At 37.8% G+C, this 19,876-nt stretch overlaps 1 protein-coding gene across 7 annotated transcripts in view; it reads left to right on the forward strand.

Annotated features, from left to right (window-relative positions):
- Positions 1 to 19,876, forward strand: part of tanc2a (tetratricopeptide repeat, ankyrin repeat and coiled-coil containing 2a) — a 160,689-nt gene that overhangs the window by 98,258 nt on the left and 42,555 nt on the right. For all 7 annotated transcript variants that reach the window (XM_062036879.1, XM_062036880.1, XM_062036878.1 and 4 more), the window contains 8 exons: positions 1,586 to 1,817; positions 3,217 to 3,389; positions 3,544 to 3,624; positions 3,711 to 3,911; positions 4,023 to 4,157; positions 8,338 to 8,534; positions 10,209 to 10,317; positions 16,762 to 16,884. In XM_062036879.1, coding sequence (XP_061892863.1) covers positions 1,586 to 1,817; positions 3,217 to 3,389; positions 3,544 to 3,624; positions 3,711 to 3,911; positions 4,023 to 4,157; positions 8,338 to 8,534; positions 10,209 to 10,317; positions 16,762 to 16,884 — 1,251 coding nt within the window. The remainder of the gene's footprint in view (positions 1 to 1,585; positions 1,818 to 3,216; positions 3,390 to 3,543; positions 3,625 to 3,710; positions 3,912 to 4,022; positions 4,158 to 8,337; positions 8,535 to 10,208; positions 10,318 to 16,761; positions 16,885 to 19,876) is intronic.

Here is a 19,876-nt window from a genome sequence, read left to right on the forward strand (position 1 = left end):
ATTTGCTTGCTTTTGACTATATATAATATTAATGATCTGCAGTTAAAATTGGGCATGACATTTGTTTTAAGTTGCATTAAAAGTCATTAAATTAGATTTGGTGAGATCTGCAGGAACGCTGTAACTCTACATCATATCTACGTTATCATTTAAAACATCACAGAATTGCTGCAACCTAGTGAAAACTGTTATATCTCCTCTATGTTTCTGCTGAACAAGTTGTTTTTTTAAAGCAGACGTTAGTGGCAGTTTACTAGTATAAAAACCTCTCTCTGATCCGTTATGGATAATTTTTTTCTGAATATAATTCCTAAATGCCTTTTTAAGACTGCAGTTAGTTTGCTCGGAGCTGCTGTCAATTATGACATTCAAGTCAAGATTCTCTTTTTATAGCATCTCACCACTAAAACATTTATGTGACGTGTGGCTTGAGACCCATTCATTGAGAGAGATTATATTTATGACCTAGACTGCCACCAGCCAACAGGGAGGGATCTGTTGGCAAGCTATGATGGTATCTGCACTATGTTGTTGAATAATATTTAATTCAACCCGCTTCCACTGATAACAACCTCCAAAATGGTAAATCAAATATATATCCAAACCTTTGCTAAGAAAATTCAATAATCCATAATACCGTATTCATTTATAAAGTGTGTCTAAAGTGTGGCCAATTGTAGCCCACAGGTTGTTTTATATTGGCCTGCAGCATATAAAAAAAAGATTAATCCATTGATGGAAATGAATTAAACTAAAATCACAAAATGTAACCAGATAAAATACAATGATACTAATAATAATACACTTTGTCACCTACATAAATGTACATATATATTTATACAGTGTGTATATATATATATATATATATATATATATATATATATATATATATATATATATATATATATATATATATATATATATATATATATATATACACACTACCGTTCAAAAGTTTGGGGTCACCCAAACAATTTTGTGGAATAGCCTTCATTTCTAAGAACAAGAATAGACTGTCGCGTTTCAGATGAAAGTTCTCTTTTTCTGGCCATTTTGAGCGTTTAATTGACCCCACAAATGTGATGCTCCAGAAACTCAATCTGCTCAAAGGAAGGTCAGTTTTGTAGCATCTGTAACGAGCTAAACTGTTTTCAGATGTGTGAACATGATTGCACAAGGGTTTTCTAATCATCAATTAGCCTTCTGAGCCAACGAGCAAACACATTGTACCATTAGAACACTGGAGTGATAGTTGCTGGAAATGGGCGTCTATACACCTATGTAGATATTGCACCAAAAACCAGACATTTGCAGCTAGAATAGTCATTTACCACATTAGCAATGTATAGAGTGTATTTCTTTAAAGTTAAGACTAGTTTAAAGTTATCTTCGTTGAAAAGTACAGTGCTTTTCCTTTAAAAATAAGGACATTTCAATGTGACCCCAAACTTTTGAACGGTAGTGTGTATATATATATAATTTTTTTATTTGATTAGATTTTTTTTTTGTGTGTTTGTGTTTTATAGCTTTTGCTGCCAATCCAAAACTCTTCAATAAAGAACATATTCCCCCTTTGCCTCTACAGGTAGTTTGCTATCACTTCTGTCAGGCTGACAACTGCCACACGTGTCTGGTTCCGGAGTTTGTCCATACCCTGGCGGCGAGGCTGACTGAGGCCCCTCAGCTGTCAGCATATCGAGAGCTGCTGCATCGATCACAACAGCTTCAGAGCTCACTCAGCCTGCGGTCCTGCATCCAAAACCCAAGCTCAGCCCTCCAGAAAGGAATCCTAGAACCACTAGATGCTCTCTACAAGGGTACAATATCCTTTTTCACCATAGGAACTTTTCTCATTTACCTGGAATTTTTGAAAACCTTGCTGTTTCCGCCAAAATTATTAGAAAAAACCTTTTCCTGAGCCCAAACTGTCCTTAAAAACGTTGTGAAATACCACTTATCAACCTTTATTTAAATTATATTACCCTGAACTTTCAGGTGTAGGGATAAAGCAAACCCCATAAACTGTAATGATTATTGCACCAGGGTAATAATGTCACTGGTAATAAAATGTTTTAGAAAGAGGCTGATATTCATTTTTTTCATTTATTTACTTATTTCAGGCAATGACATACATTTTTTTTTTTTTAAAGTACAAAGTTGACAACACATAATAATATAAATTAATATAGTGCAAAAGGTAATGTATAGTATGTAATGAATGCATGATTGTCCAGTTTTGCCTGAAAGGGAGTGGGAAGAAGATAATTTATTTAATCCCACCCCAGTTCTCCATTCAGTGATTATTCACATGAGTTTCACTCTTACTTTGTTCAAGGATTATAATACAGATGTTGTATCATAGTGGCATTACCACAGGTAACAATAATTAGTACACTGTAACAATAATTTGTATCAACAATGTAAGAATAATAAATATACCAACAATGGTAATAGACAAAATACAAACAATGGTAATAGACAAAATACCAACAATGGTAATAGACAACATAGCAATAATGGTAATAGACAACATAGCAATAATGGTAAGGAAACATTGAGCACATGTTAACACTTTTTGACAGTACAACAGCAGGTCAAATTAAAGACCCTCATCTCTATATTTGAAGCAGACCCCATGTTTGTATAATAGTTTAAATCGATTAATAGTTTGGCATTGCTTGTGTTGTAAGTCCAGTTTGTTCCATAGTTTTACTCCGCATACAGACACACAAAAACGTTTATGAGTGGTTTGAGCTCTCGACAATGAGAAATATCCAAAGCCTCTCAAGTTATGAGCCTGCACTCGTCTTATAAAAAAACGTTGTAGATTGCGCGGCAATAATTTGTTAAATGCTTTATATAAGATTATTAATATATTATATTTAACAAGGTCATCAAATTTGAGCAACTTTGACATAAACAGATTATGAGTTTGTTCTAAATAAGCAACGTTGTGAATGATCCGCACTGCTCTTTTCTGTAATATGATCAAAGGATGAATTGTGTTGTGGTAAGTATTCCCCCATACTTCAACACAGTATGTAAGGTATGGGAGTACCAAGGTGCAGTATAGAGTACGGAGTGCATTTTCATTGAGGTATAGTTTTGCTTTGTTTAATTGAGAGGCTTTTGGAGATTTTGTTTTAATGTGTCTGACAGATATTACTGTATATACGGAGTAAAGCATGGTGTGACGTTGCGCTCTTTTTTTTCCAGAGAAGGCGCTGCATCTGGACGGGGCAGGGATCATTTTACTGATCGATGGCCTAAACGAGGCAGAGTTCCATCGGCCGGATTACGGTGACACACTCACCACCTTTTTGTCACGAAACATTCACACGTTTCCTCCATGGTTGAAGATCATCGCCACTGTCAGGACCAGTCAACAGGTAGGTCTCTTCCAGGTTGTTTGCCTACCTATGCGTTTTGTTCGTTCCTAATTCAGGAAATAATGTAATCTAGCCACATGTCAGGATGTGCTCCAATTCGCTGCATAAATAAAACTACTAACAATATTTTCATCTGTGTCTTATCTATAATTAGGACATCACTCGGTCTCTACCTTTTTACCGGATTTCTTTAGACAAGATGGAGGAAAACAGCGCCATAGATCAAGACCTGCAGGTAATACATAAACTTCCTGGCCACTGCATTTTATCTAGCTCTATGCATCTCGCTCTAAACACCGCACATCCAACTATTTCATTTAGGGTTACCTGATGCAACGAATCCACAGCAGCCGTGAGATTCAGAGCAACGTGTCGCTAAGCAATGGTCGCCTTGACAACATGGCTTTGGCCAAGCTGATAAGCCACTTGAAGACCTTAAGCAAAGGCTCCTACCTCTACCTGAAATTGACCATGGACTTGATTGAGGGAGGATACTTGGTCCTCAAGAGCTCCAGCTTCAAGGTGTGCAAGTGGTAGCAAAAAAAAAACCAAGAGAAATAAAGGCTGCTAATATTTACTTGGTGTTCATAAACAATTTGAGAAAAGTCTTGACAACCCCATGTTTCTCTTCAGGTGGTCCCAGTAAGCCTCGCCGAGGTGTACCTGCTGCAACTGAACATGCGGTTTCCCACACAGTCGTCTTTTTTGCGGGTTCTACCACTGCTCAATGTGACCGTGGCATCACTGCACCCACTGACCGAACAACAGGTACGGGCCGTTAATCGCTAAAAATCTCTCTCTATACACGCTGATTTGTGAATAGTAGGGGTGTAACAGCACTTGTGTTTTTCATGATCAGATTATCTGGTTTGGTGCATATTTTACAGAGACGGAAGGTATACAACTTGCTTACAACCGTAAACAAATACATTGCAGCCCAGCCTTTCACTAGCAGAAATAATGCAGTGGCGATGTAAAAATGTAAAAAGAAATATAGGAACTGTGTGCAGACAGAAATTGAGTTATAAATGTGACCGTGAAACTATATCCACGCCACATTTACACCAAAGCATATCCAATACATATTCTCTAAACCAGTGGTTCCTTAAACATTTTTCACCAAGTACCACCTCAGCAAACATTTTACCACCATATTGACCAACATTACAATACAGTAGCGTAGTAGGCCTAAGTAGTCATTAAAAACAGGGCAGAGGTTTTATTTAACAAGTAATACAAGTAATACATCAACAGTAATACTCCATATACAATACACAGTGTTTCCCATAAACTGCCAAGATACCTGTGTTGGTGGGGGCGTGGCTATGGGCGTGGTCACATGACATCATCAGGTAATTTGCATAATTTACTACAATGATATGATTTTCTCTAAAAAGGCTCCAAAAATTTTTACTTACTAATTAATAATAACAGTTTTGTTTTAAACGTTCATCCATCCATCCATCCATTTTACAATATAATTACAACACTTTATGTACATATTTATATACAGATTTGAACAATAAGTTATTCACTGAAATATATTTATTAATTGTGGTTCTTACAAAAAATGTATCTTATAAAATATAAAAGCTAAAATGTCTCTTAAAGCTCTGCCCCTTTAATTAGTGCATACTAAATAATTTAACTTTAGCCTACTACTACAACCATATTATTTACCAGCAACATAAAGTGAAGCAGAGGCAGAGGTGTCCTGCCACAGTCAGTAACAAATAAACAGAAAACAGTAGTGGTCAAATACAAATAAGGCAACAAGAGAAGTATCCTACACTTCTCTTTTGTAAAGTAAATCTGAACAGCCTATATGGGCATCTACAGCAACTACGGTATATGATTTGCCTGAGAAGCTGGACAGGACAAAATTTTATATTTTTATTTTTAATTTTTATTTGCGGCGGATGTAATTATTTCGTGGCGGGCCGCCAAAAATAAATGAATGTGTGGGAAACACTGATACATATTTACAGACTTTTTTAACACACCACTAAATGAAGCCTGTAGACCACTAATGGTACACATACCACAGTTTGAGAATTGCTGGTCTAGACCAGTGATTTGTTTTATAAGACGACATCGAAGCATCGATGGACACCGTATCGCTCCTTGTGTTTCGTTTAGTTTAGTTTAGTCTTTATTTGAAGGGACAATGCACAGAAACATTCAGCTCAAAGACAGATATGTTCTGTACTAGATTATAGCTAAATAGCTAATTCCCATCTGCAGTCCCTGGCTACCTAAATTAAAGGGATACAAAAATCATGCAATAAAATTATGACAATAAAATCATACAATCATATAGCATGTAATCAAATTTAAAAAAGTCATAAAATGCCCTTTCATGGACACATACTTTTTAATATACAATACAACCACACCTCATTTACATCATCACACAAAGACAATACATGCTTTTGTTCACATCTGTCATCATTGGTAAAAACAACCATGATTTTAACAGACACACCTCACAATTTACAACAAAAATGCTCTCATGGATAAATATAATACACATTAAGTTGATGTGTCAAACATAGTGCCCACCTTAGTGACCGTGTGAGCAGCTTTGATTGCTCCAAAGCCACTTTTTAAAGGCCTACTGAAAGCCACTACTACCGACCACGCAGTCTGATAGTTTATATATCAATGATGAAATCTTAACATTGCAACACATGCCAATACGGCCTGGTTAGTTACTAAAGTGCAATTTTAAATTTTGCGCGAAATATCCTGCTGAAAACGTCTCGGTATGATGACGTCTGCGCGTGACATCACAGATTGTAGAGGACATTTTGGGACACCATTGTGGCCAGCTATTAAGTCGTTTGTTTTCATCGCAAAATTCCACAGTATTCTGGACATCTGTGTTGGTGAATCTTTTGCAATTTGTTCAATGAACAATGGAGATAGCAAAGAAGAAAGCTGTAGGTGGGAAGCGGTGTATTAGCGGCCGGCTGCAGCAACACAAACATGTAGCCGGTGTTTCATTGTTTACATTCCCGAAAGATGACAGTCAAGCTTTACCATTGGCCTGTGGAGAACTGGGACAACAGAGACTCTTACCAGGAGGACTTTGAGTTGGATACGCAGACGCGGTACCGTGAGTACGTACGCAGCTGCGGCTTCCAAACATTTGATCGCTTGCCCGTACGTGCGTGCCGCTATGTGCATGTCACATACGTAACTTTGGGGACTTTGGGGAAATATATGTGCGGTCTGAACTTTGGGGAGGTGAACGGTACTTTGGGCTGTGGGATTGAGTGTGTTGTGGTGGTGTTTGAGTTGTATTGGCGGGTTATATGGACGGGAGGGGGGAGGTGTTTGTTATGCGGGATTAATTTGTGGCATATTAAATATAAGCCTGGTTGTGTTGTGGCTAATAGAGTATATATATGTCTTGTGTTTATTTACTGTTTTAGTCATTCCCAGCTGAATATCAGGTCCCACCCGCCTCTCACAGCATCTTCCCTATCTGAATCGCTTCCACTGCCCTCTAGTCCTTCACTCTCACTTTCCTCATCCACAAATCTTTCATCCTCGCTCAAATTAATGGGGAAATCGTCGCTTTCTCTGTCTCGCTGCTGGTGGCCATGATTGTAAACAATGTGCAGATGTGAGGAGCTCCACAACCTGTGACGTCACGCGCATATCGTCTGCTACTTCCGGTACAGGCAAGGCTTTTTTATCAGCGACCAAAAGTTGCAAACTTTATCGTCGATGTTCTCTACTAAATCCTTTCAGCAAAAATATGGCAATATCGCGAAATGATCAAGTATGACACATAGAATGGACCTGCTATCCCCGTTTAAATAAGAAAATCACATTTCAGTAGGCCTTTAACTTAATGATAAATGGGTTATACTTGTATAGCGCTTTTCTACCTTCAAAGTACTCAAAGCGCTTTGACAGTATTTCCACATTCACCCAGTCACACACACATTCACACACTGATGGCGGGAGCTGCCATGCAAGGCGCTAACCAGCAGCCATCAGGAGCAAGGGTGAAGTGTCTTGCCCAAGGACACAACGAACGTGACTAGGATGGTAGAAGGTGGGGATTGAACCCCAGTAACCAGCAACCCTCCGATTGCTGGCACGGCCACTCTACCAACTTTGCCACGCCGCCCCAATGAAGAGTAATCTGTTAGACTTTTCAAGTTAGGTCGCCATTCCTTTATGGCTTTATATGAAAAGGCTGATTGTGCAAAAGAGGTTTTACATCTGGGTACGCTACACTGCCCCCTGGTGGAGGCTTGTGTGTTTCTAGTTGTCACAGCAGATGTAAACTGGACAAAGTGCTTAAGTGGCGCTGGTGCAGTGTTATTTAGGATTCGATGGGCCATTCGTATTGATGCTAATCTTTGAATGTTAGCTAAATTTAACAATCTATATTTTTGGAGAACTAAACAGTGATGGTGGTGTTGTGGTTTTGGTCAAGGATTTTGAGCGATTGTTTGTGAGGCATCGATGCTTCAGTATCGTTTGACTAGAGTCCTTTTCGAACATTTTGTAATGAAAAATTGAAAAGATGTAATGTACCATATTGTAACTGTATGCATGTTCAAAATAATACCATGAACATGAAAATTACATGTCACGATTATTGTGACCAAAATTATTACGGTTATCATCAATATCACGGTTCTGTATTAAATGTTCTCAAAATGTACTTATAAACACACTGAAAACTTATAACAAAGCTTTAATAAATAAAAGCACAATCTTTAGGTTCAATGTGCACAATTGAATAGTTTAGTTGCAGGACAGGACAGGAATCTGATAGATTGACTATAGTATCGATGCACATAATTATGATACAAAATATGCTGTTAACGGTCATGTTGTCATAAGTAGTTCAAAGACAAACTCAATGCTGTTCACATTAGTACACCTGGATTATGTATAATTATATATTTCTCTTTTCCTTCAGCTCTTTGAGGTGGTGAATGCGGGCACCCTAACAGGAGGGGCAATGCAATGGACTGAGTTTGTGCAGCGCCTGGAGCAGCTGTCACCTTTCCTGCTCCTGCGGACTGATGGGAGTAGGATGCTAAACCACACTTCCTTCAGGGAATGGCTGGTATGGAGGGAGGAAGGACAGGATGACAGGTTTTTGTGCGACCCCAGGTACACTAAAAAAAAATAGGAAATTGATTGAATCTCAGCATCTCCTGCTTTTTTAACACTAGAACTCCCAGGGCTTTCTTATTATCCTCTGCAGCTCCCAGAAGGCAGCCAAAAGGGTGTTAGTTTAAAATGTACCACTCCACGACCGACAATTAGCCACTTTTCTTTTGTAAACGCATCCATTTTGTCAGAATGTAGTGGACCACTCGAATGCTCAGATCAGGGGTAGAGGTATGCTTGAACAAAGGGAAGCTTCAGACATCTACGGAGAGTTCTCGTGTTGCTGTAGGACTGTGTCTCTAAACTGATTAGAAATTCTATTTCTTATGTAAGTCCATATTTTCAAGTGCCCTTTTGCAAAACTGCCATGGACTTTTTAGATTGTTTTTATTTGATAGTGTATTTGTTTCTGCAAAACAAATTTGTAAAATGTTAACTTTTTTCTGTAAAATATTCTTACAGTGAATAATTGTTGTACAATGACAACTTTTTTCACACGACATTCCTAACTTTGTAAAAAAAAAAAGAAGACATTTCCACAAAATGTTTCACTATGCTTTAATCATGTAAAATGAGATACGTTTTTTTAAATTTAAACTTGTGTCTAAAAAATATTCCTACGCTGCATCATTCTTGTACAATGACAACTTTTTTCTCACAATACTATGAACTTTTAAACTTTAAAATAATATATTTGACTTTAACCTTGTAAAATTACATAATTTTATCTCGTGAAAAAAACGTTTTTTTTCTCAGACTATTCCTAAAAATTACTGTATGACAACTTTTTTTTTTAATTACTTTTTCACAGTATAATTGACTTCAATCCTTCCTACACTGCATCATTCCTGTACAATGACAACTTTTTTCTCACGATATTATGAACTTTTAAACTTTAAAATAATATATTTGACTTTAACCTTGTAAAATTACATACCGTAATTTTATCTTGTGAAAAAAAACTTTTTTTTCTCAGACTATTTCTAAAAATTACTGTATAACAATTTTTTTTAATTACTTTTTCACAGTATAATTGACTTCAATCATGTAAAATGGCATACTTTTTTCTTTAAAAAATTAACTTTTTTTCTGAAAATGTTTTTTTTAAATTTCCACACAATTCATGTAAAATCATTTTTTTCTCACAACATTGTGTTTTTCTAAAAATAAAATACTTTTTCCACAAAATAGTTGACTTTAATTCTGTAAAATGCCGTATTTTTTTTCTCAAAACATTTTTAAAAAATGTTTTAAACTATTCCGGCATAATTCTTGTACAATAATATATTAGACTTTAATTTTGTAAAATTACATAATTTTGTCTTGTAAAATAAAACCTTTTTCCTCAGAATTTTCCTAGAAAATTCTCTGACAACTTCTTCTCACAATATTGAAACCTTTTTTCAAAAACGTGTGTCTTCTGTAGAGACACAAGATTAGACTGTGCTCAGGTGAAAAATGAAATGGCAACCGAGGCACATAGTTGAGAATAAATGGCTCACACGCGGTGCGGAACAATTGCCTTATTTACAGAACAATTGTGCCAAACTGAGCTGCTTTTTGGGAGTTACAGGTAGAACAGCCAAATGGCTGCCATTTGGGAGGTATAGTGTTACAACTGTTTTTGTTGGACTCTGGAAAATAATAGACACTTTTGTGATGTTTGTCCTACAGGAGCGGTCACACTTTGCTGGCCTTCTGGCTCTGCAGACAAAGAGGAAAGTTGAACGTGCTGCAGACACTTGAGCTGGGACATCACATCTTGAAGGCTCATATCTACAAGGTCAGTTCATTTACAAAGTCAGGAAGTGGCTCGGTTGCTAACAGATGTTTTCTTGATGAGCAATATCCCCTCTGGGAAACCTTTTATAACCTTTTGAAAAGTGCATTATCTAAAAGTGTGCTGAAAATTGCTTCTGCACAAAATCCTCCCTTTATGAATTGCACTCCACCTGGAAATGTATGAGGCAGGGTGAGCTATATAGTCTCATCCTCTGCACGCCTACTTTCAACCACCAAGCGTGGATGCAAAGCACATCACGAGTGAAAATGCATATCAATGGGCTTGTTCATCAATGGCATTTCCCCATGAATGATAGCAGCCGGCACAAAATAAATTGACGCGGTTATGGTTGAGGTGAAGCAGATTTTTTTTTGTTCCGCACAATAATCTTCAAAATAACGAAAAATCATGCCACTGCAGCTGTATGATGTACTCGTACTGTCTGATCTGAGGTGGAAGGAGCAAAAATGGTTGATTGGTTGGGATATCAAAATTTTCATCGTGGGTCACATCACTTTTATGACGGCTCTCAAAGGGGCTGCTTGGAACTGCAAGATATAACTACCGTATTTTTCGGACTATAAGTCAGTTTTTTTCATAGTTTGGCCGGGGTGCGACTTATACTCAGGAGTGACTTATGTGTGAAATTATTAACACATTACCGTAAAATATCAACTAATATTATTTAGCTCATTCACGTAAGAGACTAGACGTATAAGATTTCATGGGATTTAGCGATTAGGAGTGACAGATTGTATGGTAAACGTATAGCATGTTCTATATGTTATAATTATTTGATTGACTCTTACCATAATATGTTACGTTAACATACCAGGCACATTCTCAGTTGGTTATTTATGCCTCTTATAACGTACACTTATTCAGCCTGTTGTTCACTATTCTTTATTTATTTTAAATTGCCTTTCAAATGTCTATTCTTGGTGTTGGGTTTTATCAAATAAGTTTCCCCCAAAAATGCGACTTATACTCCAGTGCGACTTACATATATGTTTTTTTCCTTCTTTATTATGCATTTTCGGCCGCTGCGACTTATAGTCCGAAAAATACAGTATATGTATAATCACCTCATGATATTATACCATGTTTCCTTCATTTGATTATTATTGTTCACCGACCAAATCAAGTCAACGACTGAGCCTGAATAGCACCTCAGAGCAGAGAGAGGCAGTTTCCAAAAATAAGACAAAGTTGAATCATAAAAAGTGCACTCATCTGGAGTGGAGAAAACAAAAGATGCACTCAAGATGAGTGGAGAAAAACAACAGTAAAAATACCGCAAAAGAGCCACTGGGATAGATATATGTCTGGGAGCCAAACTGAAGCGATGAAAACGGGAAACGGAAACGTCCTTGGTGAGCGTGAAATATCGAACAATCAACTGGCAACCTGTGTGGAATGGCAGGAAAGCTTAAGTAGGCCAGACCCAAATAGGCTGCAGGTGTGCAAGAGTGGTTGCGCCCTGGAACCCTAAAACCAGGTATTGCAATGGGCAGCAGTAAAACCCCACCACACATTTTGGAGCATATTCTAAAAAGAACATTGGAAAATGATCACTGCTTTGGTGTTTTACTCATTGTATACTGAACATTTTCTAAGGTAGACACTACTTAGCAGTAAAAGTACACTCAGCACACCTTGTCAAATTCTGTTATTTTATGTATTTTTATCTATTTGTCTGTAATTATCATTACAGAAAAAAACACCACCCTGGGCTTCAATTTTCTGTAGACAACATTTAATAGTGTTGCATCAAATAATACAATACCATTGATATTTTCTGTCAAATTTGATATACATTTAGAAAAGATAAGGCGTTTCATTTCCAGGCTGTTGCTCGACACGTAAAATGATGTGGTGGGCCAGATGTAGCCATCCGAGCCTTGATTTTGACATTTGCCTTCCAACTGAAACCTAAACGAGCCATTTCTTGCACTTTTCTTTGTGTTTTTGGCCGGAGACATAAGAAGACTGGGAGATCATTTAAAATGTGTCCTTTATTTTCTTACTGTATCTAAAAGTTGCCGGTGCTGTTTTCTTCTGGTGGTTAAACATCTAAGAAAAATAATTAAATTTATTTAAATCTAATTAAAATCATTTAAATGTGTATTTTGTTTGTTGCTGTGGTGAAATCCAGGTGAATACTGCCATGCTTTTTTATTTTGAAGCTTATTTTGCACTAAGCAGGAAATCAGTGTATGTATGATTTAATACTGTGTATTGTAGTAAAGTTGACGGTTCATGCTGCTTAGCGATACTAATGACGTCAACAATACTACAACATATGTCGACATAAACAGAGCAGTTTAACAGAATAATGGCCGACCTTAAAGGCCTACTGAAATGATTTTTTTTTTTAATTTAAACGGGGATAGCAGATCCATTCTATGTGTCATACTTGATCATTTCGCGATATTGCCATATTTTTGCTGAAAGGATTTAGTAGAGAACAACGACGATAAAGGTCGAAACTTTTGGTCGCTGATAAAAAAAAGCCTTGCCTGTACCGGAAGTAGCGTGACGTCACCGGAGGAAGGACTCCTCACATTTTCCCATTGTTTACAATGCAGCGAGAGAGATTCGGACCGAGAAAGCGACGATTACCCCATTAATTTGAGCGAGGATGAAAGATTCGTGGATGAGGAAAGTGAGAGTGAAGGACTACAGTGCAGTGCAGGACTTATCTTTTTTCGCTCTGACCGTAACTTAGGTACAAGGGTTCATTGGATTCCACACTTTCTCCTTTTTCTATTGTGGATCACGGATTTGTATTTTAAACCACCTCGGATACTATAAACTCTTGAAAATGAGAGTCGAGAACGCGAAATGGACATTCACAGTGACTTTTATCTCCACGACAATACATCGGCGAAGCTCTTTAGCTACTGAGCTAGCGTGACAGCATTGGGCTCAAATGCAGATAGAAACAAAATAAATAAATCCCTGACTGGAAGGATAGACAGAAGATCAACAATACTATTAAACCATGGACATGTAAATACACGGTTAATAATTCCCAGCTTGGCGAAGCTTAACAATGCTGTTGCTAAGGACGCCATTGAAGCTAACTTAGCAACGGGACCTCACAGAGCTATGATAAAAACATTAGCGCTCCACCTACGCCAGCCAGCCTTCATCTGCTCATCAACACCCGTGCTCACCTGCGTTCCAGCGATCGACGGAAGGACGAAGGACTTCACCCGATCATCCGTGCGGTCGGTGGCTAGCGGCGGCTAGCGCGTCTGCTATCCAAGTCAAAGTCCTCCTGGTTGTGTTGCTACAGCCAGCCGCTAATACACCGATCCCACCTACAACTTTCTTCTTAGCAGTCTCAATTGTTTATTAAACAAATTGCAAAAGATTCACCAACACAGATGTCCAGAATACTGTGGAATTTTGAGATGAAAACAGAGCTTTTTTGTATTGGATTCAATGGGGTACCAATACTTCCGTTTCAACGATTGACGTCACGCGCATACGTCACCATACATAAACGTTTTCAACCGGAAGTTTAGCAGGAAATTTAAAATTGCACTTTATAAGTTAACCCGGCCGTATTGGCATGTGTTGCAATGTTAAGATTTCATCATTGATATATAAACTATCAGACTGCGTGGTCGGTAGTAGTGGCTTTCAGTAGGCCTTTAAAGTTTATGTTAACAAAAGTGGTCAACAATGCATCTGTATGTCAACTTAAGCGGTCACTTTTTAGTAATAAGAAGACTGTGGACCAAAACTTGATGAGTTGGCCAACATAAAGACGGGTTGTCGACTTCAGCAGGACCGACTGAAGGGGGTTCTGTTGTAAAAAAAAATCTATTTTAATTACGCTGCCGAATTCTTTCTGTCACAGGTGGGATACATGTCAGTGTAATCAATTGCGTGGATCAGGGGCCTCGTGTACTGTAACTGGAGCTGCATGGCGTTCCTACTGGAAATAGACGCACGTTCAAATCCAGAAAACTACATATGTCAGCACGCGCAAAGCCGAGCACATCATTTTTTTATATCGCAATCAACGTGGAATTCATCTCAGGAGTTGGCTAGACATGGCACGCCAAGACCACGCCCAGGTTACGTCTGCTTTTTAAATACGCAAATCCTATTGAAAGTAGCCATGTGCTTAAGCGCTGCACGTTGTGGCCAATCAAAATCCAGCTACAGTATTACTAGCGGGTTGAAATAGCTGTGTGTTGCGGGAAAAAATAAACGGTCGGGCATCAGGAAGAAGGTGTTGACGAAGAGGGATGTACATCGGAGAAAAAAACGAGTGTTAAGAAAGACATACCATATTTTTCGGACTATAAGTCGCAGTTTTTTTCATAGTTGGGTGCGACTTATACTCAGGAGCGACTTATGTGTGAAATTATTAACACAATACCGTAAAATATCAAATAATATTATTTAGCTCATTCACGTAAGAGACTAGACGTATAAGATTTCATGGGATTTAGCGATTAGGAGTGACAGATTGTTTGGTAAACGTATAGCATGTTCTATATGTTATAGTTATTTGAATGACTCTTACCATAATATGTTACGTTAACATACCAGGCACGTTCTCAGTTGGTTATTTATGCCTCATATAACGTACACTTATTCATCCTGTTGTTCACTATTGTTTGTTTATTTTAAATTGCCTTTCAAATGTCTATTCTTGGTGTTGGCTTTTATCAAATAAATTTCCCCCAAAAATGCAATTTATACTCCAGTGCGACTTATATATGTTTTTTTCCTTCTTTATTATGCATTTTCGGCCGGTGCGACTTATACTGCGGAGCGACTTATAGTCAGAAAAATACGGTAGTAACAGCAACTGGCTATAGCCAGGTGGTCCCTTCCTCCTCACCGCTTCTTATGTCCCACTCGAGGCACAGCGGACAAAACTATGTAATCTTGCAAACTTTTAAATGTAAACATGCCAGCATATCACAAATGATACAAAATACTTTGACTCTTGTTTGATTACTCAATTTATTACCACAACACAGGAGAGGTTATTGCGGTAGCAGCCCTATACGTGACATTTTCCTTAGTCTCCCGCTGCTGCTGTCTGCCTGACATGGCCAAGGAGTCGCAGGAACACGTTTTGACAGCAATAGATTAATATATGTCCTCATGTAGTGAGTCTTATTCCGCGTTGTGTAGTTTTTTAAATAAAAGATACTTCACCATGCCGTCGTTTCATTATTTATTGGTAACCTGTGTTGGAAATACGAAACACAGGTGTCAGCTTTCTGGCCGACTGATATCTGCTCCTTCCACTCAAAAGTCCGAAGGAAGAGAAGTAACAAACATTCATTCATATAAAAATAATAATAAATTAAATTACATTAACAAAAACGTTTTATCACAAAATAATAATAATGCACAAATCCACATACCTGTGTTGGAAATACAAAACACACACACACAGGTCTCAGCTTTCTGGCGGACTGATATCTGCTCCTGTGTGGTGTAAGTACCATGCATAAATGCGACCAAACAATTCACACAGTCGACGCTCTAATTCTAAATAAACGAAATTGTGCAGAAAAATTACTTAAAACAACACATCACTTATACCCACAACATTATTGGGTTAACTTTTAAAGTATCTAGGAATGTTTAGGAAGAATATTTACATTATGAAGAAACACGGAGCAGTGAAGAACTATTACCTTCCACTCAAAAGTCCGAAGGAAGAGGAAGTAAACAACCGAAAAAACAGCAAAGACACTTCCCGCACCGGACATCCTGTTCTTCATAAAATAAAAGCGATACTTCAAAATAAAATATAACACCCTGTCTAATTCATAATATAGCGCAACAACATCACACTATTACACTCACAAACATTAGTATGAATATAAAGCATAGAAAAGTGAATTTAGTGTCCTTGCCTCAATCTTTTTTACATTGTCAAAATCAAATGTTGGCATTGGTAAAGCCCGAACGACCACCCCTGTGTATCCACAGCCTGTAGAACTGCACGTACGTCAGCCATGAAGTTGGCGTGAGGCAGCACACATTTCCGCGTCAACATCAGTCTTGATACATCAGACATCTTTGCCGTGAAAAGGTGCATATGCCAGGTTTTTGTGCGTACTCATGCTTTTAATACACAAGGCCCCCAGGTCTGTAGAAACAGACATTGCTGCAAAATATCAATGTTGTCATTCTGATGTTGCAGTGTTGTAAGGTAAATGTGATTTATGGACTGCACTCAAGCAGGCATTATTGCACTTATCACAGAATATATTAGAAAATGTTTTTTATAGAGTAGTTTTAGAGCGACGATGGCAAACGTCTTGACATTATAACTATATTCCAACTGTTTTTCTGTGACTATTAAAATTCCTAAAACTTCTGCTTTGTTTGTATCAAGGATGCATGCCAAATGTGACAAACGTTTTGTTGAACTGTGGCATTTCCTCTTATGTCCAGGGCTTAAGCAAGAAGCTCGGGATTCCCTCCTCAATTCTGCAGGGCCTTTGGCTTTCCTACAGCACAGAGAGCTTGAATGAGGCACACTCATCCTTGCGAAACCTTTACACCCCAAACATTAAGGTAACACTGATATGTTTTGTGTGTGTGGTGTTCGTTACTAATCCGTTATAAGAGGTCAGAAGAAAACCGGAGCTAAATGTCAATCCAATGAATCCGCTCCAGACACCGGTACAGAGTTTACAAAAAAGACTATTTGGGACTCCGATGCCAGGAAAATGAAAGTTTACTCCACTTAGCTCTATCTTCTTGTCATGATCTGTGGTCTGGATTATGTTTTTGTTATTTTCTGTTTGTTTTGGACTACTTTAGTTCCTGTTTGCGCTCCCTTGTTTGTTTAGTTACCATGGCGACTTAATAGTTTCACCAGCCTCATGTGTTCGGGACACGCACCTGCTCTAATTAAGAGACTATTATTTAAGCCTGTCTTTGCCAGTTAGTCGGCCTGGCGACATTGCTCTTTTCATGCTCGTTTCATGCCATTGCTTCATTCATGCCGCAGTAAGTTTTGTTCGTTCTATGCCATAGTTTGGTTGGTTGTTTTCTATGTCCATAGTTCAGTCTAAGTCAGGGGTCGGGAACCTTTTTGGCTGAGAGAGCCATAAAAACCAAATATTTTAAAATGTACTTCTGTGAGAGCCATATAATATTTTTTAACACTGAATACAACTAAATGCGTGCATTTTTAAGTAGGACCAACATTTTTAGAGTATAATAAGTCTCTTATTCTTTTTTAATAACATTGTTATTCTGAAGCTAACCAATAATAAATAAAATACTTCTTACCATTAATGCGACTTTTTGAACAGGTGGGGTAGAAAAATGGATGGATGGATTAAAATGCATGAGAATGTTTTATATTTTGAACGTTATTTTTAAGCGGAATTATTCATTACTTGTCGTGTTAAGCAATGTCAGCTAAGATTTATCTGAGAGCCAGATGCAGTCATCAAAAGAGCCACATCTGGCTCGAGAGCCATAGGTTCCCTACCCCTGGTCTAAGTGTTAGCGTATGTTTCCTGCGTTAAGTTTTATGTTCCTTAGCCTCTCGTGCAATCGGCACGCTTTCCTTTTGTTTTAGTTCCTGTCTTTTGTCCTGTGTCGTTAGATTAATAATAAATATGTTCCTACCTGCTACCTTTGTCCGGAAAAGTCCGATTGCATCCCGGGAGAACAATCCTTGCAGTAAGTTGCGAAAAAACCCTCGTCGTGACACTTCTAAACAGGAATAATCTAAATTAAGTTTTTAAGCAACGCAAAACCCTACTGTAAGAAAACCGTGGAGCTCGGTTTCCAACTAACTCCAATCAACCAGAGCAGCTGCACCTGACATACTTAAGAGAAGCATTCTCTTAAAGAGACAGCGCATATGCTCATGTCCTAATTGTAGCAAAATAAACATAACATATAACTTACATATTTACATAACTTAAAAATTGACTTTTGACTTTGTTTTTAAAACAGGGACAGTACATATTGATGAACACAATTGTAAATATGCAAGATTGTTGTTGCCAGTGGCTAGTTTCCATATTTCGTCCACATAAGAACAATATTAATAGAAAAAAAATGAATCAATAAACCAAATTACTAATGACAGACCAGCAATTAAATGACCATAGAAAGTTAGATTTAGGTTTAGGAGTGCTAAAGTGCTTGAGAAGAGAATTCCACATTGCCCGTTACAAAGTGCTAATTCACTAGTTTGTAAAGTGCTGGGTTAAAATGCACATTGCCCTACTTTGCACACACGCACGTGTCCGTGCAGGTATTATTACACAGGTTAGCATACATAGTTGTGATTACGTACGCACTATTTCACAACATTTGCACACATAAAGTGTATATAAGCAGACGGGGTCAGAAGACTGGTTTATCACCGGCAACATCCCTCCTAAAACTGCCCATACATGAAAAAGACAGTTATCAATGGCATGATAGGATAATAAAACACATCTAGTGGATTTCAAGATTCATTATGAGTGCAGTTTTGATTTTCAACTAACCACAGTGTTAGATGCGTATTGAAATAGGGAAGAGTTTGTAAGTTTCGTACGTTACTTGGTATTGTGTTCCATAAGTGTGAAGCGCAATATGCAAAAAAACTGACTTCCCAAAAGCAATTGTTCTAAAGGGGACCAGATAGTCACCCTCCTGATTGAGTCGATCGATTTAAGTTTGTTAACATGAATTATTTTAGTGGAGGTGGATCTAGTCCATGGAGAATCTTGTACACTAAGGAACAGTGATGGGCAGTAATAAGCTACATGTAGCTAAGCTAAAAAGCTGAACTACATTTTCCAGTAGCTTAGCTAATTTTTTATTGAGTAGCTTTTCCTGTAACTTAGCTACTTTTAGACTAGTAGCTACAAGCTACAAAGAGAGGAAATGGACTGCAAATCCAGGGCAGAAAAAATATGGAGAAAATACAATGACTTGGATAAATGAGAACATCCATACATACGTAGAAATTCCGTGATTGGTTGTTTTTTGTACGATGAGCCATAGTTGGCTAAGGTTAGGGCCAAACATTACGGACTGGCAAGATAAAGAGGGTCATCGAAACTAGTAAGCAAAATCATAACTGACACAAATTCCATGTCACATGGGAACGATGGAGTATAAGTCGCATTTTTGGGGGACATTTATTTGATAAAACCCAACACCAAGAATAGACATTTGAAAGGCAATTTAAAATAAATAAAGAATAGTGAACAACAGGCTGAATAAGTGTACGTTATATGAGGCATAAATAACCAACTGAGAACGTGCCTGGTATGTTAACGTAACATATTATGGTAAGAGTCATTCAAATAACTATAACATATAGAACATGCTATACGTTTACCAAACAATCTGTCACTCCTAATCGCTAAATCCCATGAAATCTTGTACGTCTAGTCTCTTACGTGAATGAGCTAAATAATATTATTTGATATTTTACGGTTATGAGTTAATAATTTCACACATAAGTCGCTCCTGAGTATAAGTCGCACCCCCGGCCAAACTATGAAAAAAACTGCGACTTATAGTCCGAAAAATACGGTATTTGAAA

This window comes from Entelurus aequoreus, linkage group LG25, assembly GCF_033978785.1.
Source record: "Entelurus aequoreus isolate RoL-2023_Sb linkage group LG25, RoL_Eaeq_v1.1, whole genome shotgun sequence".
Lineage (NCBI taxonomy): Eukaryota > Metazoa > Chordata > Actinopteri > Syngnathiformes > Syngnathidae > Entelurus > Entelurus aequoreus.